The sequence below is a fragment of the Squalius cephalus genome (assembly GCF_949319135.1).
Source record: "Squalius cephalus genome assembly, chromosome: 23".
In the NCBI taxonomy this organism is placed as follows: Eukaryota; Metazoa; Chordata; class Actinopteri; order Cypriniformes; family Leuciscidae; genus Squalius; species Squalius cephalus.
This window is the reverse complement of record NC_137144.1, coordinates 17,542,074-17,559,012: the sequence shown is the minus strand read 5'-3', so window position 1 is coordinate 17,559,012 and position 16,939 is coordinate 17,542,074. Positions and strand designations below refer to the sequence as shown.

Below are 16,939 nucleotides of genomic sequence, written 5' to 3'. Positions count from 1 at the left end.
ACCTGCTCAATCTAAAAACAAAAACCGTTTACTCTCCGTTCCAATAGATGGCGACAAAGATCAACTTAACAGCTCTACAGAATGAGAGGAAATCTAAACAAAATAGCAATAGGCGCATGTGAATGGCTGATCTGATAATGTGTTGATTTCACCAGACAATATTCAGTCTGTAAAGCAACACACTCCTTATAAAAGCTGATTAACAGCGGTGATAATGCGGCGTCTGGGTTCCGTGCAACAGAAAATCCCATGTGTTTTCCTGACGGAAGTGAGAAACGAACCATCCAGAAAACGCGACTGTCAGGTGGGTGCATGAGCTGGTCAGATCAGCTGCATTTTTGTTACAGTACATGTTGTCTTATCACCAAAACCCTATAAACATTGTAAATGCATTATAATATGGCGCATGCTTACTGCCAGCGTCATCATTTTTTCATATATATTTTAATTATTATTTTAGTCGGTGCATTGAAGGGAGAAACTGCACCCAAAACTATATATGCATGTCAACGGGCTGATCTAAAAGTGCTATACAATCAGGGGCGTAAATTTCATCTAAATGTTGGGGGGGACAATAAACATAACATTCCTCACGAGCAATTTTTTGAAGGGGACACCAATAATATAGGCAAAATTGTACTTTCTATGGATATGTGTGTACACAGAGGAAAGCCTTACTGCTATTATTAGTGTAGCTAGACCGTTCCATTATCCTTCTTCTCAAAGTTTCTCTCTGGTTCATTGAAAAAGCTGATAAATTGACCAAAATATTCTTCATTGGTGTGCAAAATTGACAAAAAAATGATGGTTGATGATTAATTCAGGGCTTTTATCGATAACGATAATTAGACAATATTTTGCTGAGTGTGTTATTGTGCTGGTAACTTGGCATGTTTAAGACTGCCGAGGACAGCCGACTCCTAAAGTTTTTGATATTCTTCATATTCTGTGTGGCGGTTCAGTTCACAGCAGTGGCAGAAATAATTTTTCCAATAAGTTTCAATAGATTTTTACCTTCATTGGCATTTTTACCTTTATAAATGTATTTTTAAACCTAAATATATGCATGCATCATCTTTTGTGTCAATTTCATACATTAAATTAAATTATAATAATAAGTCACAATAGGGCTGTTACCAATCAAATTAAATAATATCAACAAAATCTTTGCAATGGAGAGGAAACACAAAAGTTGCATTTGAAATGGCATTTAGATTTTACACAGACATAAATAATGTTTTGTTTAAAACATAAAACGTTGAATATTGATATGTAAAATTATTTAAAACATGAAAAGATACTTTAAATGTGAAATTAAAACCGCCAGTAGGTGGCAGCAATTCATTGTTAATGAGTGAGTCATTGTGATTCAACTGATTCGTTCAAAAAGCTGATTCATAATTCAGTAAGGACATACCTCAGTGTTTCTCAGAGACGCAAATACAGTGCTTTGGCTTAGTTTTCAACTATTTTCGTTGGCGAAATAGAGTTAAAACAGGCAATATGGTGTCTAAAAGTAAACTTTTCAATTATCAATTTATTAAATCACATTTATTATCATGTTAATATCTGGAGAAAAACTGCACTCTTTGTGTGATATTATATTAGATCAACTATATTAAATGACTAAATCACACAGTGAAAGCGTGAAAATCTAAATGCGCACCCGCACTTGTCTAATCTACAAGACTACACAAGGTGTATGCGTACACTCTTTGGGTGTGTGTGTGAGGGAACGGTTTTTAAACAATCTAGGTAACGTTTAACGCACTGACTGTATAAAACAAGGTTATAATCGCCAACATAGCGAGGCGGACTACATCGGTGACAAAAGTAAGTGATTGGTTATCATAACATTTTATGTCAATGATTTAATAATGACGCAGACGCAGCATATTCTGTATTAAAGAGAAAATAATCACTTCATCCGAGGTTTAAAGTAAATAAAATAGCCTTGACTTACTGGAGTTTATTGGAGTTGTTTGTGATGAGGTAAAAGGGGAGCGGGCAGTGGACCGAAGCACTGAGGCAAGGGAGGGGGGACTCAAAATTTTAAAACGTTTATTTGTATTTGCCCCGTTTGCATTTTTATTGTTTTACTACTTAAACAATTATTTTAAGTATATATCATTATATTATTTACAATACACATATTTTAATTATATTTTTAGGAGGGGACAACCCTCAGATAGGGGGGGTCCTGACCCCCCCGCGATTTCCGCCTATGTATACAATCACATAAAACGTATGACATAACATGTCATCATGCATTGTATATGGTAGATTGAATTGATTATCCGATTGTACATGTTCTCGTTCTCTTATTCTCGTACAGCAGTTCCAGGTGGTGGCCACTGAGCAAGTGAACCCTACTGCTCTTGCCTCAGGCATTCACTGTGCTGAAGCAACTGAGAAGATTGATGGGACATGCTGCTATGTCACCACATACAAAGGTAGAACATGGCTCATAAACGAGTCATTTATTTGGTCAAAAATTACTATTACTAAGTACTATTAAGTATTACAAAAATAAAAAACTTTTCTATTTTAATATATTTTAAAATGTAATTCCTGTGATAGCAAAGCTTAATCTGAACTTCTTTCAGAAATAATTTCAATATGCTGATTTTTGTGCTCAGGAAACATTTTTTTTATCATTATCAATGTTGAAGAACAGTAAGAACAGCTGCTTAATGTTTTTGTGGAAACAGTGATACATTTTTCCCCCAAGGATTCTTTATTGAATAGAAAGTTCAAAAGAACAACAGAAACTTTTTGTAACATTATAAATGCCTTTGCTGTCACTTTCGACAAATTTAATTAGTCCTTGCTGAATAAAAGTAATAATTCATTTTTTTATTAAGGGGAACCTTATCTCTGGGCTCGCTTGGATCGGAAACCCACCAAACAGGCGGACAAGAGATTCAAAAAGTATCAGTATTCACAGAAGACCTGTAAAGGTATTTCGGTCTAAATCATTTTTATCTTATCATATTAATCTTGTCTCGCTATTTAACTTGTATAAATATTAGAACAAACACAATAGTGTTATTTTCACTCACTGGCTAACAAGAAACGGTCTCAAAGCAGTGAATTATTCTCTGTTAAATAACAGGATTTGTGTGGAACATGGATGAAGATTTCCGAGAAGTGCCAGAATCCTGGATCGCTGCTCACAGAGTCAAGCATGAGAATGGCCATCCAGTGCCTGACGAACATGGACACATTCCCGGTGGGTTGGTGTCTCTGAAACACTCTCTTGTACCTCATCTTCTTGTTGCAGTGTTATACTGTACTTGAAAATAAAGGCAGCTGATGGCTAGAGGTGGGCGATATATCGTTTAGACGATAATATCCAAATTGTTGTCTGGACGATATGCAAAATTGGGATATCGAATATTTCATAATTTGTACAATCCGACCCCCCAAACATGAAAAGAGCTGATAGAAGTTAAAGAGAAAACAAATAACGCACACTATAACCTTCTAAACAATTATATGTAGTGATTTTTAATACTGTAGGGCAGTACTATTCCCGGAAGCAACCTCCGATGGTCCCGTGTCGTCAAAAACGCACATTCATACGCAAATTCGAAATAGTGCGCGCAGAAGCACATGCGCAAAACCGTTTTGGAAAATTATATATTAATTATTTTTATTTTATCATATGTCATTTTACAAAAGGACATTTTACAAACCTACGTTTTGCGCATGTGCTCCCGCACGCACTTTTTCAGTCACAACACAGCAATCAGAGGAGGACGCGCTGAAAACTGTAATGCTGTTCTCTTCCTTCATAACTCGTATTGAGAAGGTTTGAGTTGCATAGGAATTTGTGACTGTTTCACCTGTTCAACCACATCAAAGTTTCGTAATTAGTAAGTCCGTGCTTTTCTCTTTTTGTTCTTATGTGCTGAAGGGCCGCTGTGCCTTGGTGAAACGGTGTTTGTATGTGAAGAGCTCTTTTCCAAAACGCCATAAACCTAAAAAGCTGCCTCAAAGAACCAGCAAAAGTAATGATTATGAATATGTAAAATATTGCAATAAGACATTTTAATTGTTTATTAATTTCTGTGTCGGCTGCAAAGATGAAGTTGACGATCTACTATTGACTCGCGATCTTCGCAGTAGGCTAGTGAACGCACCGGAGAAATGCACATTTATTAGGCTACATAGTTTTATTTTATTTTGTTTTGGATGGTTTTGTTTAGAACCAGCTTTCTGTAAATATATTTCACATTTTTTAGGCCTGTGAGGCGAGTAGGCTACGGTTCGGTTCGGTTCATGATGATATCTACAGTTCAAGCACCTTATGTTGTGATTGCTAGCCTATATTACTTTTTATGTATTAAATTCAGGAAATTGGTGAATGAAAAATGTATTAAAATTAAGATACAAATAATACAAAACGAAATTCGTTTTAAAGAAAGGCTTTGTGCTTTCTGTTTTGAGTTCTCTGTGAAAGTTTGAAAGTCTTTTAGTGCCGCTTTCAGAGCGCGCGTCCATAATGGAGAACTGTCACGTGATATTGTTTTTTCCTCATAAATGCAAACAAGAAAAATAAAAGACAAAAGACTTTTTTAAAAAGACAAACCATCAATTTTTGGAAGAAAATGGATGGATTTATAGCGTTTTGAGGAAAAAAAGGCGTTTTGGGGAAAAAATGGATGGAATTATAGTGTTCTGAAAATTTTTTTTTTTTACTTTGAATTATCATCATCAACAATATTGTTTGATTTAATAATCACTGTTGCAAGAGGTGCCTAGTTCCATTTTTTTTTTTTTATTGTTTTATTTTGTAAGTGGAAAAAGTAGGGGCTACCTCAGATTCTGTTTAGTTAGCTCCTTTATTGTTTTTTCTATAGCCTACAATAATAGGTCAAATGCAGCAAGTCAAAAGACCAACTGGACCTTCTTTGCCAGTTTGCATACATTTCTTTGAAGGATGGCAAAAATATCGTCTGAATATCGATATCGAGATATTGGAAAAAAATATCGAGATATTCATTTTTGTCAATATCTCCCACCCCTACTGATGGCATAGTAGTTATATCTCTTTATGAAGGTTGGGTTCCGGTGGATCAAGCCAACAAGCAGTATTGCTGGCACGCCTCTGTGGTCAACTATGATGTTGGTGTTGCCCTTGTCCTGAAGACACATGTGGATGATGAAGGATTGCTTGAAATTGCCAGCGTACCTCTGGCTGACCTCATGGAGCAAACCCTTGAACTTATCGGGACCAATGTTAACGGAAATCCATATGGCAAGTATAATGTTTAAAAGTTTGTGGTTAATGTTTTTGAAATGAGTCTCTTTGTTTACCAAGGCTGCATTTATTTGATCAAAAATACAACAGTAATTGTAATTAGCATTTAAATTTATAATAAATGTTTTCTATTGTAATATATTTTAAAATGTATTTTATTCCTGTGATGTCTAATCTGAATTTTCAGCATCATTACCCCAGTCTTCAGTGTCACATGATCCTTCAGAAATCAATCAAATATGCTGATTTGTTGCTCAAGAAACATTTCTTATTGAAAACAGTTCTACTGCTTAATATTTTTGTGGAAGCTGTAATACTTTCTGGAAGCTTTCTTTCAGGAGTAAATACTTCATCAGTTTTGTCATTTTGATAAATAAAAGTAATAATATCTTTCAAAAAAGTGTTTTGGGAAGTAAGAAACCAACTGGAATTCTGTTGGTTTTGGAAGCAACTGACTGTGGGATTTTGTAGGTTTGGGGAGTAAGAAGCATCCAGTCCATGTTCTGGTGCCTCATGGGGTCCTGCGCATCCGGAACGCTCCTCCAGTGGAATTCCAGCAGCTGTTTTCCTGGTTTCAGGAATGCCAAGAGGGGCGAGTGGAGGGAATTGTTTGGCACTGTGACGACGGGACACTGATTAAGGTAAACAAAGGGTTAATAAAGCTACATCTACATTAATCCGGATATATTTGAAAACAGCGTTTTGGCTTCAAAATGCCCTCCGTCCACACTAGCGTTTTCCAAAAGTTTATCGTCCACACTGAAACGTCGGAAAACGCTGAATTCACCTTACTGTGCATACGTAAAACCCCATAAAAGCTCACTGAGATGATACAGATGGAACGGACTAAAGTCTCCTGCTATTCTTCTGACAGGATCCTTTTATTCAGCAAATTATCTCACCATTCACTGATGCGTCCAGGTTGCACTCACTTTCCATTATGTTTGGTCTATAACGCGACTGCTCTGATGCGAGTACATTTTCAGCATGAAGCCAAAGGAACGCAAAGGAACATACATCATTGTCCACACTAAAAATTTATCCACTTGGGAAAGCGTTTTCAAAAAGCTCAGTTTTCGCAGGACGAAAACGCTATCTCAGGGTACGTTTACATGACAACGACATGCTTAAAATGGAGAAGTTTTTCCTTTGAGTTTTCCGCGTACAGACGACACCATTGTCAAAACGATCCCCATTCACACGGATCTGCGAAAACGACTAAAAAGCCTGTATTCTGCTGCCAGGCCATTAGATGGCGATGAAAAACTATAGACTGAACACGTAATACGCATGTGCACGAAATCATTGTTTTCAGAGATTCACGTTTTTTTTTTTTTTGTTTACACGGAGACCGTTTCCAAAAACTTGCACTTTGAAACCCGTTTTCAAAAGTTTGTGTTTTTAGGCACCCAAAAACACCATTATCGTGTAAACTTGCGGCCAAAACGCATAAAAAGTTTTACGTTTTTAGTTGAAAACCGTGTCGTGTAAACATCCCCTCAGTGTGGATGGAAGGCCAAAAAGAAAAAGATGTCTTCAAACAAAAATGTATTAGTGTGGACAAGGCCTAAGTAAACATCATTCTGCTGCTGTTGCCATTATCCACATTTTCTTCTGATTAAGTCATATTAAATCTTCTCTTCAGATACACCGCCATCATCTCGGTCTGAAGTGGCCTGTTGGTGACGCCTTCCTGAACACCAGACCAGTGGTCGTCCACGTTGATGAAACAACATGTGATCCAGATGCTTCCGAGAAGGACTTATTCAAATCGTTCTCCAACATAAATGGACAACCCTTCAGCTGCATACAGGACATTCAGTTTGAACCCTGATCCCATCAAATATAACTACCAAACATTCCTACTACATCTGGTTTTAACCAGAGTGAAGACTGGTTTCCTAACACTCAATATTAGCCAAAACTGCCTGTTCCGAATTCCCATTGACACCTTGCTCATATTTGCACTTGGGTATGTGATGTATGCGAATGCTTTATATTTAGCACTTTTTCATTTCTTTTAGAGAATGGTAGTTTTTTTCTTTTTTAGTTTGTTTAAATAGGTTTAAGAGGACATGAGGAATATGTATATAAATAAACGAAGCAAACTGACGTTTATTACATCTAAGGGGTCTCAAAAATGAGGCAGTGATTGATAATTATACATGCAAAAACAAAAAAAACTTTTAGTTTCAGTTCTTGCTAGTAAGGCCACAAATCACAAATACTGTAAAACCTAACTTTGTATGAAAATGTCTTAATATTTGACAAAAAATAAATAAATATACACCTACGTCTACTTATAAAACATTTCAACCTAATTGTACTTGAATATAAAGTGAAGTAACATTGTTACATGTACATATTTGACTCTAAATAAGCAGTAGCAATAAAATCTGATGACCTGAAAAATGATCTGATGTCTGTTAGCTGATAGACACGTCTACAGGAATCGCCACACCAAACTGATCCGACAGCTTCTTCAGCTGTTCCTCTAGGATGATGTTTTTCTTCAACTCCTCATTGTAATTAAATTTAAGATCCTCAAGTTCCTCGAAAAATGTCGGGTCAAAGCTTTTCAGCTCTTGGGTCAGTTTCCTCACTTCATCCTAAAATGAAAGCATTTAGAATGCGACTTGGTTTAAAATCAGCAGATTATTTAGAGATTTTTTTTTTAGGAATACCTGTAATTTCTTCTTTTCAGTATTTGCGGCCTTAATTTGTTCCTGGAGCTCATTGAATCCTACAAAACGGGAGCCAGGCTGATGATATATGCATCATGTCGTTTTGTACAATAAGAAGAAATTCTTCAAAAAAATCAATGGTGATCTTACCTGGTCCTACTTTGCTGGTCCCAAGCTGCTCATCGTACCTTTGGATCTGGCGAAGAAGTTGAGCTTTCTCTTTCTCAAGTTGTTTATTGGCCAATCTAAATGGGACATTTGGCAATGAATGAGTTTTGAGTTGTTTTATGTACTTTGAAGTCATGGATATTCTGCCTGTTGAGTGCTTCACCTCACTGACTGAAACTCTCTGGCAAGCCCTTTGTCAGTGGTCGATTCCACTGGGATATTTTTAAGAAGTTCCACCTGTTGATGCACATTAGGTTATTAGTTCTCTGGGAAAAAGGCAATGTGCTCATGTTAAAGCTGGAATACACTACACAGAATACACACTAAAAACAGATAAAACACTCAATAATCCATTTGACGACTTCCAGACACTACCAGACTTTCAAGTCGTTCCGAACACACACACACACAAAACACATTAACACCTTCAAAGCCCTCTTTTGCCCTCAAATCAGATTTTTTGTGTGTTAGTTTATTTCAGCTTGTATTACAGTGTTTTATTATACAGATGGGTCTCTCACTTGTTCCTGCAGCTGGTTGACAGTGATTTGTGTGGCATGCTGTTTCTCATTAGCCTCTTGTAGCTGCACCTTCAGTTCTGATATGCTAGAGCTTTTCTTAGCGATTTCACTCTCAAGACCTTTCATTTTCTTTTCAAATAACCTGTGAAGGGAAAACTGAATAATGACCTTACATGAATACGAAATTGATATAGTACTACTCAAGTAAATGTACTACCTAGTCACAACTGTTGATTTCCAGGTTTTGCTGTCTCCCCCATCTAAAGATGACCCCTTTGACTGTGCTAATAACAGACTCTGATTGGTCTCCTCGAGCTCCACCTTTAGTTTCTCATTGGTTACTTCAAGTCTGGCCTTTGCGACCCTCAGCTTTTCTACAGCTTCTGCTTCCTGCAATTTACCAAAAAATCGTGTATCTTAGACATGTGATGTATTAAGGGCACATACATGAAAGTTTTACTGACATGAAGGTAATGGAAATTACTTTTTTAATATCTTTACGCAAGCGTTCGTTTTCCATCATGATTTTCTCAATGCCCTTGGTTTTTGACTCAAGTCTTGCGTTTAGCTGTTCCTCTTGTTTTCCTTTCAGCTTTTCATATTCTGACTGTAACAAAAATAAAAATATTGGGGTACACATTATTACAGAATGTAGAAAAGAATGATGTACTTAACTATCACAATCTTGTATTGTTTCCACAAATTAAACAGCTGAAGCAAAATTTTCATCGTTTCGCATCATAAGACCTCAAAGTATCATCAGGAGCCACGGGTATTAATTTGGTTTTGCCTGTATGTTTTTTTCTTAATCCAAAAGTGACGGTAGCCATTGATCAACCACCAAGAACCAAGGTTTCAGCTAAAAGTCTTCTTTACATTTCAACTGAAGAAAAAATGACTAAATTAACAGCAAAATTTCATGTTTGGGTGAACTATCCCTTTAAGCAGCACAACTGTTTTCAACTTTGATAATAGGAATAAATTACAATTAAAATATATATTAAAAATAAAAGTTATTTTCCATTAGAACTTAATTTTTTTTACTGTATTTTGAATTCAGTCTTGGTGAGCATGAGAGACGACTTTCAAAACCATTAAAAAAAAATCTTACCAACTTGGTAGTGTCTCATTGAACATGTACACAAAATGTACCTTAAGTTTCACATGGTCCTGTTCCAGTTTGGCAAGCTGCTCCCGCACATTGGCCTCTGATGTCTTCTTCAAGCTCTCATTCTCTCTCTGAACTTTCTCCACTACCTTCTTCATCAGTGCGATAGTCTTCTCCAGCTCAGGTACGGTTTTCCCGCTGCGGCCAGACTGTATGAGAGGACCAAAAAATATGAATAAAGGAGATGAGAGGATCACTGTTTTAAGAGCTCAGACATGCTGCTACCAACCCCACGAATATGGCTGAGTCTCTTCTCCACTTCAGCTTTCTCCTTCTTCAAAACACTGCACATCTCTTTGAGGTCAGACACCTGATCCTTTCATTACAAGGAGAGGAAAGTAAGTACAACATATTGAATAATAATTCAGGTTAAATTACGTTATGCAGTTGGTAGGTTGTTTAAATGTTTGTTTTTTAAACATGCTATTAATAATTTCGATTTTTACTGTACTTTTAATCGAGGCAGGTCCTTGTTTGCTTGCTCCAGTTGGAAACGAAGTTCCAGGTTCTCAGTGGACAACTTGAGGTTCTCTTTTTGGAACTCGTGTTCTCTTTGAGATGGGGTACCAGAACCACGGCCAGACGTCTACAGAAACAACAAATAGATGTTAAAGCCATAGAAAACACATAGCTAAATAACACACAGACAACAAAAACATTTTTCGATGCAAGATGGAGAGGGTGCAATACAAAAACAAAGTTGCTATGGGACAAGAGCAGACACTCCGGGTCTGGAAAGGCAAAGTCACAAGCGCAAAGCCAACACTGCTATAGGGCGGACAACTGGAAGCTTTGTGCAGTGGGAACTCCTATGCGTCAAGTACCTTTCGAGCTTTCACTTTGCTTTTCATTGTCTGCTCTTTGTCATGAAAGACGGTGAAGTCTGATTCTACAGGTCGAAGAATATCCAACACATCAAGTTTACTTCCAACAACATCAGCGTTCAGTGCCTTAGTGGAGGAACCTTTAACATCCTCACTTAAAATAGGGTCCACATCTTCCACAGGTATGAAGGACATGGTCTCCTCCATTGTTGGTTCTTCAGGCACCAGTTTGGCATCAAATGTGGTTGAACTGCTGAGCAGCGTTTCTTCTTCCTCAACCTCTTTAGACCCTGCAGAAGTTTTCAAATATATTGGATCACCTTCAGATTTTAAAGACTCTGTGATCTCAATATGTTGTTCTTCAGGATCTTGTTCCTTATCTCTATCTTGTGGATCATCCTCCAGTTGTACCTTTGAAGTCTCTGTGTGAGTCCAACTGTTGTCCATATTTCCATTATCAGTTGGTTTATCTTCCAGCTGATCTTCTTCCAAAGCATTTTCTTGATGTGTCAGCCCTGACTTTATCTCTTCTGTCTCTCTGTTAGTCTTCAGTTCTTCCTGTGCATGTTCCGAAACTACTATATCTTGTCCTCCTTGAGGCTCATCTGATTCGTTTTTTTCTTTCTCCACAGATTCCTCTTTTTCGATTTCATTCACATCTTCTGGTTCCGAATCAATAACACAATTTTCCTTGTTCTGTTCCTCATCTTGACTCACTTCTGCTGCACTTGTGAAGAAAGTTTGAGTTGCTACTTCCTTTTCAATTTCAGTTGATCCAGGGATTGTGTCATTTAATAATGGAGACTGAGTTTGCTCAGCTTCACTGATATCAAAAGTCATAGAACGAACTTTTGATGAAGAACTGAGCTGAGATGGTGATGCCAGATGTTTGTCCTTCATTATCATTGATGTAATAGAGGTATGGAGAAGGAAATGGGTTTGAGAGGAAGCATGAGAGTGATATTAGTGGAGTGAAATTCATGAAAAAGTGTTAAAAGACAGCAAGATGGAAAGTGTTGCACCTACAGATGGTCTGGATGGAGACTCTTTGGATTGTTGACTTTCCAGGGAGTGAATCCTCTCCTCAAGATATCGGTTCCTGATGGTAATATCCTCCATTGCAGCATCACGGGGTAAAGCCTGCTGCTGCCTTCATAACCAACCACACATAAGAAACATTCATCAAGACAACATACAAAATAATTGCACATACTGCTTTGATACAAAGGGGCACGATTTGGAACACACTTTATGGCTATGATTTGCTGCTCCAGTTCAGCGTTTCTTTTATGTAGTTCCCCAATCTCTCTGTCAGCTTCAAGGGTCCGTGCACCAACGACCTGATCTGCGGTCACTCCTCTGCCCTTTAGTTTCCTCTGCAGACCCAACTTCTCCTGCTCCAACCTTCATAGACATCAGCCAACATAAACATGTGGAAATCTTCAACTTTGGTTCTTGCTTTTAATAAATGGTAAAGTTAAGTTTACATCTATTGCATAAATGTAGGTCATATTTATTTATTCCATCCATTATATGGATGGATTAGTGTCATGGCACAGACCTGCTGTAAAGTTCCTTAATCGTTGATAATTGTTTAGACAGAGAATCCACTTCTTTGTCCTTCTCCTTGAGAACGTTCCGCACTTTCTCCACCCTGGCCTGCCACTTTTTACCTTCCTCCCACCTCACAATTTCATCTTTAGAAGACTGCAAATATAGAAATAATTTACAAGATGCATATATGATTAATATGTCAAAAAATCACCAAGGATTACATATGATGATTTAAATATAATTTATTTTTTCAAATATAACCAGTTTTCGTCAGAAAGCTAGACTGTGACCACAAAATATTAAATTAAATGTGGGTATGAAAGAATAAGAGCTCAAACAAACATGTAACATCAAATAAAATACAGTAGTCAACATTTGAAGTAAAAAAAAGTTAATCAAAGTTGTCCTAAGACAAGAACGGGTGTTGTTCAAAATTTATGTATAACTTTGATGAAAGGTTTTAATCCACTTCAAATGTTGACTACTGTATTTACCATTGAAAGATATAAAGGTTTCTTTAGGATTCTTCCACACATTTTTCTGCAGTTAATTACTCTTCAACTGCCTAACTGTATTTTTTCCCTACAGTAAATGCAGTTCTAGTTCACCTTGTCCTCCTTCAGTACGCTCCTCTTGTCTGCAGGGTCTGAGATATACTTCCTGTCCAGCTCCTGCTCTAACTTACGGATCTTCTTCTGAAGAGCCTCTACTGTGGGTCCATCACTCTCAGCCTGAGCCTGCACACACACACACACACACACACACACACACACACACACATCAGCAGCAGCTCTGATATACAGTCGTGGAAAAAGTCACATTTATTTATTATTTTAGACTCATTTTATTCTTACTCTGACAATTGTATTTTCTTTCTCTCCTTTCATTTGTATGTAAGACTTTTAAAGGCTGCATTTATTTGATCAAAAATACAGTAAAACAGTAATACTGTGAAATATTATTATAATTTAAAAAAACAGTTTTCTAATTTAATGCATTTCAAAATGTAATTTATTCCTGTGATGGCAAAGCTGAATTTTCAGGATCATTACTCCAGTCTTCAGTGTCACGTGATCCTTCAGAAATCATTCTAATTTGCTGATTTGGTGCTCAAGAAACATTTCTTATAATTATCGATGTTGAACACAGTTGTGATGCTTAATATTTTCAAAGAGACTGTTGACAGTAGCCATTGACTTCCATAGTATTTTGTATAGTTCCATAGTATCAACTGTCTGGTTATCAACATTCTTTAAAATATATTCTTTTGTGTTCAACAGAAGAAAGAAACTCAAACAGATTTGGAACAACATGACGGCGAGTAAATGATGACAGAATTTTCATTTTTTGGTGAACTATCCCTATAAGCACTTTGTAAACAGTTGAAAGGTAGGTACTATATAAATAAAATTTTACTTTATTTATTTTAAAAAGTTGTGAGGACTATGATTATACATACAAATAAAGCCCCTGTTATTTTTCTTCCCAAGGACCACAAACTCTGATAGGATTAAAAGCGAGGAGCAACACAATGGTGTCTAGACGTATTCACTGCCGTCAAAGAAGTGCTCTGTTCAACCAGACATTGAGCAGAAGCTCTTCATTTGCAGAGAAAAGAGGGCCAATGACTCACTGTCCAAGTGCTTTGAGCTGCTGGTAGGATTACTCAAGATCAGAGAGACAGGAATTTTGTAACCGCAAACATTTATGGTACAAGTGAACAAGGGTAAAGAACCTTTCTGGATTAGAAAAACATGCAGTCTGACCTGTAGGCCGCTGCTGAGCCTCTGGACCTTCTTCTTCTGCTCATTCAGCTGATCTTCCAGAGCCTCTTTCTCACTTTGCAGCTTGTTATGTGATTTTTGGCTCCTATGAAGATCCGTGTTCAAGTTCTCCAGCTCCTCTTTCAACGAGTTTTCTCTGGCTTTTGCCGCTCGTACACCATCCTTAGCCAGCTGGAGCTCCTCATTAAGGTCCCTCACACATGCCTGATGAGGAACACGGGGATAAATAATTGCTTGGTTAGGGTTGGGGTACAATTCAGTATCTGAAAATTTTAAGGGTGTCTTAAAAACCAGAAAGTTGAAAGTTTGTTGGTTGCTCCCATCAAGTAACTGTCCTATGGCACATTTTTTAAACTTGATTGACAAATGATAATAAGGAAGCCCATTTCCGCCACAGTTTAGTAAAATAAGAAACTTTCTCATAATAATGACTTAACAGCTCATAATAATGAGAAACTTTCTCATAAAAGTGACTTAATATTTCATAATAATGAAAAACTTTCTCGTAATAATGAGAAACTTTCTCGTAATGACTTTTCTGGTACTACGTTCTACGCATGCACAAGAAAAAAGGTATGAAAGTGGAATGCAGAAGCAAGGCGGTTACCATGGCAACAAAGGAGCCTGCTTGTGCTCACTGATGGAAATTGTGTTGCATGAACTCGACGCCTTACAAAACTATCAGATTAATATATTTGACAACAAACAACAAACGGCTGGTAGGGACTACACGGCATTCCTCCCGGGTTAGTGACATCACTAACCCTAAAATTTACATAAACCCCGCCCCCGGAACGCGATTTATAGATTATCAAGACAGAATATGCTAATCAATAACTAGAAGATCACTACACATAAGATACATAAATTCATCAACTAACCATTCAGAAATGTTGTCATGTCTTCTTGAGTCTCTCCATCTTTCTGACTTTGGTTTGAACATAAAAGGCTAACAGTTTTTGAAATTTCCAGTGCATGTCTGTGAGGTAAAAGGACACAAGTTGTTGTAGCTCCGCCCCCTGTGCTGGGAGCAGCAGCTCATTTGCATTTAAAGGAACAGACACAAAAACGGTGTGTTTTTGTTCACCCTCAAAAAGTGACAACTTTAACATACTATATAAAAATATCTGTGGGGTATTTTGCTAAAGCTAAAACTTCACATACACACTCTGGGGACATCAGAGACTTATTTTACATCTTGTGAAAAGGGTATTATACCACCCCTTTAAGATGTTTATGACTTGGGGGACATTTACACATAAGTGGGCAGTGGGACTTCTTTTCAAGTGAGCGCTAGACGCAGCAAAAGACGCGAGCGCAACGTAACACACACAATGGAAAATAAATTAAAAAGCACGTTCTGTGAACGGACCCTTATGCAAAAACAAAACTGCTTGAAAATATGTTTGTACACAGATTTCCAGATGAAGCGTTTTTTAACAGACTTGGATATGCTGTCTTATCATTCCTCTATCTATTTGAAATCCATGGATCACCCTTCTGTGTTGCTGCTTGTTGTTCATATACAAAAATACAAATACATGTTACAAATGAATAAAAGACCATCTAGTATGGAAGCCCATCTCATATACTGATAATTTATCATTAATGTTATTCAATGATATTATAGATTACACTGACTTTAACTGTTTTGCAGAGTGTGCCATGTTTGCTGTGTTGCATTTACACGGCTTTGACCAGCGGATGTCGCTAGCGTTATTTTGAAATGTTAATGTTAATGTTCTCATTGCAAGAAACTTTCTCATTATTATGACATACTAAGTCATTATTATGAAAAACTTTCTCAATATAATGAGATACTAAGTCATAATTATGAGAAAGTTTCTCATTATTATGACTTACAGAATTATATTTTTTACTCAACTGTGGCGAAAACAGGCTTCCATATGATTAACAGAAGCAACTGGCCAATGCTTTTTGAGCATTGCAAAACAATTTTTTTGTTATATTATTATTATTTATTTTACCTTGCAATTTGGTGAGCTTCTACAAAATGACAGATGCATTTGTGCTATTTAAAGTATTCTTGATTTTGATTGGATGCATGACCTTTCTCATCAAAAGCTGGTTCAGGAATAGGGTAGGAATTTAGGCTTCTTCCTTATTTTTACCCTTAGTTCCTTGGTCTGCTTGTCAACGATCTGTTGAACATTGAGGGTCTCTTCCTTCTGAGCAGCATTGGCGATGATCTGCTGTTCTGCTTGAGATGTCAACTCTCCACGAAGTTCCAAGAGAGCTTTACTGAGAGCCTGCAGGTGAGGAACCAAATTCTGATCTTAGTCACTTTCAAAAATCACAGCGGAAAACCCTATCCAGAAGAATTAAGGTGATATCACATTAGCAAAACTTTGGCACAGTTTCGTGGGCACCTTAGACATTCCCAATAGCGTGGATTTCAATTAAAATGACTGTATTTCACCCATGAAAATTCACCAATCAATGGTAAATCTGACTGCACATTTACACTAGTTGTCCACTGTGAGGTACCTTCAGCTGTTTCTCCTTGAGTGCCAGCTGTGTCTTCAACCGCTCCACAAGGTTCTTCATGGTGTTGGATGGTGACCTGACATTGGCCTCTTTCTGGGCCTCAAGTTCCGTACGAAGGTAATGCAGCTCTTTCTCCATCTGAACAAGCTGAGCTCTCAGCTCTTCTGCCTCCTGGGACAGACCCTTCATTTGGGCAGCATGTCTCTCCTCCAGTCTTGGAAATGAAACACCATTAAAAGTGGCATGAGGAATAAATATCTTGATATTGATCAATATCGAAAAATTGGGATTGTTTCTGGCCTTGGGCCCTATCATACACCTAGCACAATGTGGCCCAAGGCGCGACGCAAGTGTTTTTCGCTAGTTTTTCAGCCTGACGCAGTAACCTTTTTCACGTCCTGCACCACGTTGTTTAAATAGCAAATGCATTTGCGCCTATTTGTGCGCCCATGGGCGTGCTGG

General features: G+C 37.4%; 2 protein-coding genes across 3 annotated transcripts in view; one reads left to right on the top strand and one right to left on the bottom strand.

Moving 5' to 3' along the window:
- Nucleotides 1-73: 73 nt before the first annotated feature.
- On the top strand, nt 74-9,125 carry rlig1 (RNA 5'-phosphate and 3'-OH ligase 1). Of its 2 annotated transcripts, none has more exons than XM_079858438.1 (7): nt 74-304; nt 2,336-2,453; nt 2,865-2,960; nt 3,116-3,232; nt 5,066-5,263; nt 5,738-5,907; nt 6,912-9,125. In XM_079858438.1, the coding sequence occupies exons 1-7, from the start codon at nt 215-217 to the stop codon at nt 7,098-7,100; spliced, it is 978 nt and encodes a 325-aa protein (XP_079714564.1). In that variant the 5' UTR covers nt 74-214; the 3' UTR covers nt 7,101-9,125. The 2 variants fall into 2 exon arrangements, with proteins under 2 accessions (XP_079714564.1, XP_079714565.1); XM_079858439.1 differs by having other exon boundaries at nt 84-304; nt 2,339-2,453.
- Nucleotides 7,364-16,939, bottom strand: part of cep290 (centrosomal protein 290) — a 32,492-nt gene continuing 22,916 nt past the window's right edge. The window contains exons 36-52 of the mRNA XM_079859768.1: nt 16,478-16,691; nt 16,102-16,239; nt 13,952-14,173; nt 12,794-12,922; nt 12,193-12,338; nt 11,880-12,035; nt 11,658-11,781; nt 10,259-10,393; nt 10,037-10,123; nt 9,792-9,956; nt 9,124-9,246; nt 8,857-9,029; nt 8,640-8,781; nt 8,282-8,355; nt 8,101-8,195; nt 7,951-8,009; nt 7,364-7,875 (exon numbers count right to left, since the gene is read on the bottom strand). Coding sequence (XP_079715894.1) covers nt 7,693-7,875; nt 7,951-8,009; nt 8,101-8,195; nt 8,282-8,355; nt 8,640-8,781; nt 8,857-9,029; nt 9,124-9,246; nt 9,792-9,956; nt 10,037-10,123; nt 10,259-10,393; nt 11,658-11,781; nt 11,880-12,035; nt 12,193-12,338; nt 12,794-12,922; nt 13,952-14,173; nt 16,102-16,239; nt 16,478-16,691 — 2,365 coding nt within the window. The 3' untranslated portion in view covers nt 7,364-7,692. The remainder of the gene's footprint in view (nt 7,876-7,950; nt 8,010-8,100; nt 8,196-8,281; nt 8,356-8,639; nt 8,782-8,856; nt 9,030-9,123; nt 9,247-9,791; nt 9,957-10,036; nt 10,124-10,258; nt 10,394-11,657; nt 11,782-11,879; nt 12,036-12,192; nt 12,339-12,793; nt 12,923-13,951; nt 14,174-16,101; nt 16,240-16,477; nt 16,692-16,939) is intronic.